Source organism: Nothoprocta perdicaria, unplaced genomic scaffold (assembly GCF_003342845.1).
Source record: "Nothoprocta perdicaria isolate Ctin4 unplaced genomic scaffold, notPer1 scaffold_7, whole genome shotgun sequence".
NCBI classification, from domain to species: Eukaryota; Metazoa; Chordata; class Aves; order Tinamiformes; family Tinamidae; genus Nothoprocta; species Nothoprocta perdicaria.
The window spans coordinates 6,284,264-6,295,386 of record NW_020455976.1 but is presented as its reverse complement, the minus strand read 5'-3'; the positions used below and the strand labels follow the sequence as shown (position 1 = coordinate 6,295,386).

General features: G+C 49.0%; 1 protein-coding gene across 1 annotated transcript in view; it reads right to left on the bottom strand.

Moving 5' to 3' along the window:
• Window positions 1-1,602: 1,602 nt before the first annotated feature.
• ADRB1 (adrenoceptor beta 1) overlaps window positions 1,603-11,123 on the bottom strand; it is a 19,063-nt gene continuing 9,542 nt past the window's right edge. Inside the window, exons 2-3 of the mRNA XM_026050712.1 lie at window positions 9,931-9,987; window positions 1,603-1,645 (exon numbers count right to left, since the gene is read on the bottom strand). Of these exons, the coding sequence (XP_025906497.1) occupies window positions 9,931-9,987 (57 nt within the window). The 3' untranslated portion in view covers window positions 1,603-1,645. The remainder of the gene's footprint in view (window positions 1,646-9,930; window positions 9,988-11,123) is intronic.

Genomic DNA, 11,123 nt, shown 5'->3' with positions numbered 1-11,123 from the left:
GCTCCCCTGCCAGCAGAGGTGTTGCTGGGGCTTAGAGATGTGCCAGAGAAAAAAAAGAAAATTCCTTAGTTTAACCGTAAGGCCAACTCCATGAAGCTGCAGCTTGAGTTATTTAGAGAGGCCACTTCTGCAATCGTATGGGCAATGGGGGGTGAAACGGAGCATTTCTCTTGTGTGTACAAAGACGCACAGAAAAGACATGCAAGGCAGGTCCGTGAGTTCCCTTTCCTCCTCTCCTCCGACCTGTGATCCCACAAGCACGTTCTGTTCCCGGCTAACGGCTCTTAGGCACGACGGGGTGATGGGGATGCAGGACTGCAGTGATGAAATGCTGAAGTTTGAGCGGTTTCTCCCGCTCGGTGTGGTTGGGAGCACCGCGTCCGGACTAGCAAACACAGGGAGCCTCTCAAGCTGCCTTAGCTTGATCATCTGTCTGCCTCCAAAGCATTTTACAAAATGCACTGCTGCTCCACGGAGCTCACAGGCAGTGCGTCTTTGAGATAGTCCTAATCATATTCTTGGGAGTAGCTGAAAAGTTACTGGAACAAATGGGTGATAAAAACCTTCCTCCCCTCCACCAGCATCATGCAGAAACACTTCTGAATGTCATGATTCCTTCGTTGTTTAAAATGATTCAGCAATATACTCTCAAATAATCTCCACTGGGTTAAAAATAGCTGCTTGCCTCATATGGCTTCAGCATGGTACCGTCAACGGCAAAATGTTCCACCTTCCAAAAAATCGGAGTGAAAAATGAAAGGGAGCTTTCACACATCATTACTCTCCACAGTCAGACCTCCAGAGCTCGTTCCAAGCCTATCGAAGGAGGGGAGGCCAGCTCAGAAAGCAGCAAACAAGATATTCTTGTTGTTGCTCAGAGCCCAGCAGGTTCCTGAGAAGCACTGTCTTATCCACGAAAGCAGCCAAGCTGCTGGGTCCTTCTGTTTCCCCAAACAAAACGCTAGTTTACTTTCAAGAAGTATTTATTCAGTGGTTTCTGAAGTACAGCGAGAGCTTAGCCATAGCAGTTGGGTGTCTCATGGTGTCAGGAGATCGTTCTCCAAGAGGCAACCAGGATAAACCAGTTGGCTGGACCACACTCTACCGTCAGCCCATGACATTGGGGCAAGACAGTGCAGGAGCCTTCGGCCTTCGTCAGACACGACAACCTCCCCACGCTCCGGGGATGGGCCTGCAGGACGTGGGGCTGCATTGGCTTTATTTTCATTTAGGTCAGTAAACACAATGTGTTCTAGGGGGAGAAGGGGGTAGGGAGCAGGGAGGTCATTCCTGCTGGTGCTGTACGCTGATGCGTGGGTGCAGTTGCCTGCAGGTGCAGGCGGGCAGTGCTTCTGCAGTGCCACAGGCAGCTCCTCACACACCTCTCTTGTGAGGTAGCTGGGGATGTGCAGGTGGAGAGGCTGAGCTGCTCTGCCCGTGGCTCCGACCAGAAGAAAGAGCCCCTTGCAGTGAGCAGCACATGAGCTTGTTGCTGGTTCTCCCCTTCGCTGGGCAGAAAACAGCCGCAGACTCGGGGTGCTCAGTCGCTTCCAGCACTGAAGAACTTCAAAGGTGCCACAACGGGAGGGAAAAAACATCCATCTTTCACTGCATGCTTCACAGCCTCGGAAGCTGACTGCAGAAGCTGCATGACAAATTGCTGGTTAATACCTGCATTAATTCATGTTTTCCTGAAAAAGTGCATATGCCATGCAAGGTCTATGGGAAAGCCGGTTCCCCGGGCCAGGACCATTCACCCTTGCTGGAATTCAGAGGTTGCAGCTGGCAGCTGTGGGAGCCACAGGGGCTCTGCATTGCCCAGCCCCATGCTCAGGTCCTGGACAACATCAGTGGGGCAGGATTTTACTGCAGAGTCATCCCCCCATGGAGGCCTAAGCGATCCCAGTGCTGCAGCAGGCACATACGATGCTCTGGGTACCCATCCGTGCCAGCAGGCAGCACTCACTAGCTTTGCTGCTCTATTTAGGAGGGCCTGAATCTTTCCTCTTATGAAGCCCCATCTCCTGATATTTGTATCTGCACCCTAAGTGTTTGCTCTGGAGTAGTTTGCTCTTGACCACACGAATGAGCCTAGAAATGAATCACTGCTGCAGATAAATTAATGCCTTGAAGGAGCACAGCAAGGACCGAGCCTGCAGCTTCAGATGCCTTCTCGTGTGCCAGCCCCCGAGAAATGGATGTGTTTATGGGAAGGGACTTCTTTACAGGCCAACAATTTAAATGTGCACCAGGCTTGTGCAATTTTTCTCTCCATTTACAATATAATGATAAAGTCTGAAGTGTAGCTTTTGTGCATGAATGAGACCGTTTCCATAATATCTTTTAATATGCGTAGACGTTTTGTTTGGATTTCGTGGGACATGAGTCAGCTCCTATTTGAGGCCGCCCGAGCCCTCTCAGTGACCTTCCTCGGGGCTGGCTATTTGGTCTGACGCACTGTAGGTGGCTGGTCAGGGTGACCTGCTGAGCCCTAGCGCAACCCAAGAGAGTAGTTCGATCCAAAAAGCCTGGATTAGGAAATTACACCCACAGCATTCGGTGTGAGCTGTTGAAAAACAAAGTTTCTGCACTAAAAGGCACATGCAGCAACATCACAAGACCCTGGACAAGTCAGCAGCAGTAGGTGTCAGCTCTGACACATCCCTGAAGTTGTCCCCTCTGAAGCAGATGCCAAGTCTCCTACTTGGAAGGCTACAGGATTTAGGGGCTCCTTGATCTGATTGAGCTGTCTAAGTGGAACAAACCTGAATTGCACTGGCCAAGTCCTCACACTCACATGCGATGAGGCCCCAAGAAGCTGCCTTGGCCTCTCGCGGGAGCACGAGCACGGGCAGAACTGTAGCACTCACTTCAGCGAGGACATCTGAACACTTGGAGGATGCAAAGATGGGATCCCACTTCAATTCTGGCTTGTGTCCATCCAGTGTATATGAATTTATTCCTCCTTCTTAAGGAGGAATCCTTCTTAAGGACTGTGTGAAAAATAATTTCTTTTCTGGTAAAAGCATTTTCTGCAGGGAAATTTGAAGTTCTCCACTTCAAAACTGCAGCGATTTATCTCAGCACAGAAAAGTTCTCCTATTCTGTAGGGTCAGTGAGGGAAAGAGAAGACCTAGATTCAGTAAAACACATCAGACCCTAAACATGCAACAGTCAAGGCCAGAGAGCTGTACATTGGGCATCCTCATAGTTTACATGAGTTGCTCACATCTCACTAGCTAAATAGCTCTTTATTTATAAATAAAGAGCTGCCCTTTATATATAAAGAGCTAATGATAGGTGTTTGTGGCACAATGCTGAGCGTGTGACAGTTCCACAGCTTCACAGAGAAGTGTTACAGCACAGAGCACAAATAGGACTGTGGCAATCTATAGAGCAGGAAGTCAATGAGAAAACTCCAGCAGGTGGTAGCCTATGCCCAGGTCTGGTGGCACCAGCGACCGCTTCTCCACTTGCAGGGCAGCTCCAGAAGAGCGCAGGGGACTGTTCTGGAGGCCACAGCATTGAGGGCTGCCACCCACCTGAGCAGCCCTCGGCCACGGGGGCTGCGGCCTTGGTGGCACCCGCTTTGGGTGCTTTGTGTTTGTGAAACAACTCACGAGAGTTTTATGAAAGGACTCGCAGTGTTTATGCATAAGCTGGATGGACTTGAAAACATTGCCCGCTTTGTTGTGTCAACTGCCACACCTGCAGGAGATATTTAGAAATGATCTGGCCCCATGAAATAAGGGAGCTAAGCACCTGAGGGGGTCTAAGCCTGTCTTAGTGCTCCAGCTAGAGCCACGTTGAACGTTTTTTGCTGGCTGAGCTGCAGGATGCTATGGAAAATGTTCACTCCAAAGAGTCTCTGCTCCCGTCTGAAGCTAAAGCTGATGAAAAGCAGTGAGTGAAACTGCAGGGGAGCTGACATGAGGAGGCAGCCCGGGTGCAGAGGGGTAGGAGGCGGAGGAAACTGCAAAGTCTTGGTGTTCTTGTCCTGAGGAGCAGGTTGGCGAGACGCTTCCCATGGAGCCCGCGAGCTGCGGGCGGCTGCAGCCCAGACGGGTGCCCGCCGCCCCCGGCAGCCTGCGCCTCTCTCCAGAAGGGACCTCAGGCTGCACAGGAACCAGCAGCATCGGGCAAACGGGCAGCGGCTCCTCTAAAGCTGCCCAGGTCTCCTTTCCAGAACACCAAGGAGAGGTGTCTAAAGAACAGTGAAGCTGTCCAGAGCATTTTCTTGTGATTTCTCAAACTATCAGAATTACCAAATATTTCTACATGGTGTGTTTTGGTTTGCTCTGTCAGAGAAACTCAAGATTCATTCTGATAGACCTGGGATTTCCTTCCGTTGTATGATTTGCACTAGATCCTGCTTTGACTTTGTTTATTTGTAAGATGATACGAAGATCCAGTCTATAAATGGTTATTGACCTGGGAAGAGAGAGTTTCTAGAATTTAAGGGCTGGGCAGCTTCTTGGAAACTGCCTTATCAGCATCGCTGCAAACTGGAAGCTTCAACAACCCTTACTTAGCCGTGTTTCTCGAGTGTCTATTCCTAGAGTTTGGTATCAGTCTCTGGACACACAGGCTTATTTTCGCAATGTTATTTACAGCAACTTCAGACCACGATTGCCACAAGACACTGAAGCCAAAATCAATTGTTTGGATATTATTATAATTAGGTGTCAGCTAAGTCCTGAAGCAAACCAGTAAAGGAAAACATACTTCTACAGAGAGAGACTGCCTAAAGACAGATGCCAAGAAACTTACGTTTCCTCTTCTGCTGATGGAGAAAGGAATTGTTGGAGTGGTTCAAGGGTTATCAGTAGAAGCAGAAAGATAAAATAGGAACAGAGGAGCATTTATGTTGAATGGCAAGGAGCATCACCATAGCACAGTCCCTTTGAAGAGCCCTCCCTCAGCTCAGCTGCAAGGCTGACCCAGCCGCAGCCTTTGGTGATGGTGTCGTTAACCATTTCCCTCCCTGGCCCTCGGCAGCTTTCACCCCATGGATAATATCGCAGGTGATGGGCAGGAGGCACTGAGCAGCCGTGTTCAGTCCTGTCCTGTGAACGCTGTGCAGGCCATGGACTCTGCGTCCCGCACACAGCCCTGTTCCCTAAGGGAGCCGAGCGATCCCGACAGGAAAGGAGGCAGCCAGGGAAGCTCCTCGGTGCAGACAGCTCATCCCCTGCCATCACGCAGGTAGATTGCTTAGCAAAGTGGGTGTCTGCGTTGGAAACAACCATCCACAGAGCCACGGACACACTGCACTGCGGCTTCGCCTCATGAGCTGTGGTTATAATAATTCTCTTTGCTCAGACTTAATCACTGAAGTTAGCCCTAAACAAGAAAAAGAGCAGGATTATCCCACAGCACCTGATCCCACTGAAAGGGTTATTGCGAGCTGGTTGTACAGAGAGATGTCCCTGAGGACTCAGCAGGCTGAGCACGGTCCATGGTAACCTGTTAGAAGTCCTCCCTCCACTTCTGCAGACTCCCTTTCCAGGTGTTTTCAGTGCAGCAGCTGGAAGCTCCTAGCAGATGGAGGTCAGTCCACATGGTTGCGAGTGCCAGTGCTTTCAGGTCTCCAACACACACAGTTGCTACCACGCTGCTCTTCAAACAGCATCATCTCCCTTAGCTGCCTAACGGGGGCAGCAGGGGAAGTATGGGTTGGAAGGGCTCATAAGACAGTAACTTTAAAGCACTTCAAAATAAATTGCTTTAGTGCTCATAGTTCTGTCTAGTTTCTGCTGTACAAATGAAGTACCTGCCTTACAACATTTAAAGGAGGGCAGTGACTACCCCTAACATCTCCTCAGCAAACGCTCACTCCTTCCTCCATCCTTCGTCTGCAAGAGCATCCTCGTGTCTCTGAGCTAGAGGCTTTGGTTAACTGTAGCCACTGAGGTTTTTTTCTATAACGGAATGTAACATTAAACTAAACACCGGAACTTGGAGACAAACAAAGCAACAATTAGGGGAAACAATCCTTAGCTTGTAGTGAATTTTGCAAAACATTGTCAAAATTCGGTTTCATCTGAACAAAAATGTATTTATCCTATCTGTCAACTTTGAAAAACTGTTTAAATTAAGATTTTATTTGGAACCCTGAGGATGACCCAGAAGTGAGATGATACTTATAAATAGCTTATTATATACGACAGTATGAAAAATACATTTATCCTGGTGCTATTGAGTCATATTCTTTGTTTTATGGGAACATACACTACCTTTCCTAATGCCAACCTAGAAGAAAATATAAAACCACTGGGAGTGAAAGCCAACAACGTATGGCTCAGATTCTGCTGTGAAAAGGAGCTTAAGGAAATGGCGCTCACTGGAAAAGGCCACCTCAGTGCTGAAGCTCATGTAGAACTGGGCCAAGCCCAAATAGCACCAAGCAACAGAAGCTTTTGATCCCTGCCAGTCTGCACAGGATTTGAGCCTACAAGCTATTTAGAAGCTGTTCTCAAGCCCTGGGCCAGCCAGGCCCCCGTTTTAACTCGGTTACGCTGTGAATGGGTGGCTCGTTCTGAAGTCTTCACCCTGTTGTTTTTGGCAGTGACTTTGACAGTATTGCAGGACTGCAGACGATTCCTTGTGCCAGCTCAGCTTCAAAGTAGGAAATTTTCTGTGACCCCAATACCAAGTGCAGAGCTCAGCAGAGGCTCTTCTGACAGGGCTGAATAACGTATTGTATAAATTGGGCTCAGGGGTAATTGCACAATTGTTTTACATGGCCGAGAACCACACTCGCCACGCTCTATGTGCGTCCCGTTCGCTCGTGCATCACGTCGAGCTACGAAGCACGAGAGCCAGCCTCATATTTTAAGTGTGTTTTTAGATATTTTATACAGCCCTGTTTAGAGCATTGGCTCTTACAAGAGGGGACAGATTCGGGCACTGAAGGCTGAGCATGATGCCCTTGGCCACGGTGGGGATGAAGAAGAGCCCTGCAGGCCCCTAACACACACTCTGACCAAACACCGTGGCTTAGCGGGGGCTGCCTCACAAACCCTCCTCTTAACCACAGAGGAGACCAGAAAGTTTCCCCCTGGATATTTCAGTCTTTGAACCTCGGCTAGAGCAGACTGGACTCCTTTACCCGAGCCTCACTAATATCCCATAAAAAAAGATAAATGTTATCCTTTCTTGGAGCCAAGCGGGGCTAGAGCGCTCCGGCCGCGCCTATGGCGGCAGCCCTGAGGGCCGTGGCTGCAGGGCGAGGGAGGCGGGCGGTGGGCGACATGGCATCACCGTCGGGTGCCGGGCGGCAGTAAATCACGCCGCAGGCCAGGCTGGCTGCTCCCGTGTGCTCCTGAAGCCACAGGCGACGCGGCAGAGAGCCCGGCGGGCGCCTGCGGCTCCGGCAGGCCCAGAGGGAGCCCTGCTGGGAGCGCCGAGCTCCGCGGGAGGCCCCGGTGGCCGGGAGCCGCGTGGTGACACGCGGGAGATAAGGCTCTTGATGGATGGACCTCGAAAGGTTTGAAGGGTTTTGTTCTGTTTGGCCGAGCAGCCAAATGTTCGCTCAGATAAGCTGCAGAAATGCATCTGATCTGAAGCCCTTTGTATCTAAAAAGCAGGGCTGGAAATAGCACGAGAGAATTCCTCTGGCTGCGGCGGTTCCTGGGCTTTTCCTCAGCAGCACCAGTAAGTCTAGACTCACCCACCCAAGCAAAAAGATAGGCCAGCTTTAACAGGGAGCCCCCGCCTGAACCTCCAGCTGACGGCTGCGGCTGGGCACCAACCCCGATGGGGAGTTTGGGGCTGAGGGCCTTCATTTTAGGTGTGTTTAGGATGAGATGTGAGACCTTCATTTTGGATGAGGTGTGCGACTTTCATTTTGGATGAGGTGTGCTTGGTCACGCTCTGCTGTTCGTCCTCCTGCTCACAGCTGTTGTGCTGGCTTGGTTATGGCTCAAAATAGTGCTATGGTCAGAGAAGCACAGAATGGTTGAGGTTGGAAGGGCCTCTAGAGATCACCTAGTCCAATATCCCTGCTCCAGCAGGGACACCCAGAGCACAGGGCACAGGGTAGCATCCAGAGGGGTTTGGAAGATCTCCAAAGAAGGAGCCTCCACAACCTCCCTAGGGCAGCCTGTTCCAGGACTTTGTCACCACCACAGTGGAGAATTTCTTCATCATATGGAGATGGAACTTCCTGTGTCTTAATTTACACCCATTACCCCTTGTCCTGTCACTGGCCACCACCAAGAAGAGTTTGGCCCCCTTCTCCCTACATTCTCCCCTTCAGGTATTGGTACATATTGATAAGATCCTCTCTTAATCTTCTCTTCTCCATATTGAACAGGCCCAGCTTACTTAGTCTTTCCTCATATGATAGATGCTGCAGTCGCTTAATCATCTTTGTCGCTCTGCGCTGGACTCTCTCTAGAAGCTCCATGTCCCTCTTGTCCTGGGGTGCCAACCCACATGTATATCTCTAACCATACCCATTGGCACAGAGTTCATATAACGGGTATATTGTGAGAAGGCAATGCTGACAATTGCCTAGTGCTTTTCTTACCAGCAGAATTGTATCCACAGTAAACACGTCATCGCATCCAAAAGTCTGCAAAGCCTACTAATGAGCTTTTAATCAACTGCAGGTCTACATCAATTGCTTGGGACACTATGGGCTGGGGGCAAGGACAATCCCAGCACAGGCTCCTGCCCTCCTTGTGCTCCACGTGCAGACCTATGAGAGAGCTCTTGGCCTGCAAGGCTGCACCGAAGGGGACTGGTGACTATCCTGCAACTTTAAACTCCAGTGGTTGAGAGGTATTTTTTTGGAGAGTGCATCATTTCCTTGGAAAGAAATTAAAATGTCGTACTTTACTCCAGCAAGTTTCCTTGTCCCGTATGTTGTTTAAACACTTTCTCATTATGCATTTCCCATTCAGAGAAAAAAACAAAACAGAGAGCCTAAGGCACCAAGGCTGGTAGGAAAACGGAAATCCTGCTCTGACCATCTGAGCAGGCAGGCAGCAGCTCCCCAGCTCTTAGCAGGCACTGATGGACCCAAAGAAGGTTCGGGGCAGAGGGGAGCAGCAGAGGTTTCTGGCTGTGCAGAGAGCTCCCAGGTGGGGTGTCCTCCTCTCAGGTTCACCTCTGGAAGCGGGTGGCCTTCCCTCATCCTCCCGCACTGCTGGAGCTCGGTCCGTTTTGCACGGTGCCTGCATGGCCCTGCAGGTGTGAGAAGGTGGCCGAGCACCAGTCCTGGACACCTGCAGCCCTTCCTGGGCACGGCTTGTGCGCACGGGCACTGCGCATTGTGCTCCAGCCAGGGGCCATCAGCCCCTTGCCAACCAAGGGGTCCAGCCTGGCTAGCTTCAACGCTCGCAATTATTTCCCCTTCCCTCCGGATCCCTCCCCAGCCTTCCCGGGCCTCTATTAATAACGTGGCCCTAATGAGTTCCCCCATCCTCCCCCCAGCATTAACCTCTTCCTTGCCAAGTGGTCTTTGGGTTTACGTTGGAAAGTTGTTTATGTTATATAGCTTTGTAATAGTTTCCTCATACACCACCTCCCTTCCTTCCCCAATAAAAAGCTCTACAGTGAGCTCTTGACAAGGCCCGTAAACAAAGGAGGAGTTTGGAGACCCAGCCGGTTTTGGTGAACCCAATAGGAAAATAATGTTTCTCTTGAAGGACGTTAAGGATAGAGCGCATAATAGTAGGAAACTAGTGTCCACCCTAAGCAAGGAGTTGCCTACTTGCTGCTACCTAGCATAAAATGCAGATGTCTGCACACCAGGCCACAAATTATCGTTGGACGTAAGCACTTAACCTTGCATCATTTCCTCAGCCAGCCAGGATGGTGCTGGTGGCACACACGCTGATTTGCTTGCTAGGCTCCAAAGATTAAAAGCTGTAATGAGTGAGGAAAGAAAAAAAATAAAGCAAAAGAGTGTTTTGAACTCACCTAAACTTTGGTGAGTAGAAGCAGAAGGCAATGCAAATCCACTAGTCTGGCTGTTCCCTGCAGAGGAAAAACAGGCACACAAAATTCAATACATTATTCTCTTTCTTATTTAACACCAAGTAAGTCATTGAACTTTACCACTTGATCTATCCATTTTCTTTAATAGTAGGGCTGCAGGAAATCTTTTTCTCCTCAAAGGGAGCTTCAAGTTTTCAACTTACATCATATAAAAAATACTCTAAATGTATGAGTAAAAAATAACTGCATTTCAAACAGAGCTTGAACCATGCAGATAATGATAATTTTTCTCTTCTGAAGCACGGAACTGAAGAGCCGAGGTCACAAGGAATTTGGAGCTCCATTGTTCCTCTTCCAAAGGTTTTATCTGGAGACAGGCAGTATGATAGAGTCTGCAGAGGCCACTGAATGGACTATCTGTTCAAAGTGTTAATGGCATGCATTTGACAACATCAACCATCTAATTTATGAGGTGCCTCAGAATATAAAGGCAAAGAAATCTATGACATGCAAAAGCCCAAAGACATCCGGTACAATTAGAAAGTACCTGATCAAAGTCCAGTCTGCTCTACAATGGATCTGTACAGATGTTCTGTCTTCCTAAAAGTACGTTAGCAGAATTTGCACAGGGCTCAAAGTGTTATATAATGAGAACTATATTCATGGAAACAATCCAGCACTGAAAATACTCCAGCTTTTCCTTTATCATTGCATTCCTTAGTTCATGAGTGAAGTGATGGGGACTAAGAGCAGCTAAGTTCCACCTACCAGCGGACATTCATGATACAGATTACTCACAGGTCACTGTGCCTGTCCATATGGCAATCCACGTAAAGACCTTGTGCAAACAGAGCTGCTGTCCCTAGGGAATTGCTTGCCATGGTTTTGGACTTACCTGTGGTTTGTAGCCACGTCACCCCTTTGCTGGTGGGAGTAGCTCTGTGCTGCCACCAGGTCCCTGAGTGGCCTGTAGATCTGCCAAAAATGGATGAGTCTGTCTGTCCCAGGCTCTTCATTGAGATACAATTGCACAGTGGACAATCAGACTTAAATCACGCTTTTCTTCTTTTTTTTTTTTTTTTTTTTTTTTTTTTTTTTTTTTTTTTTTTATTTTTTTTTTTTTTTTTTTTTTTTTTTTTTTTTTTTTTCCACTTTTCCCATGAGCTGAGAAGCTT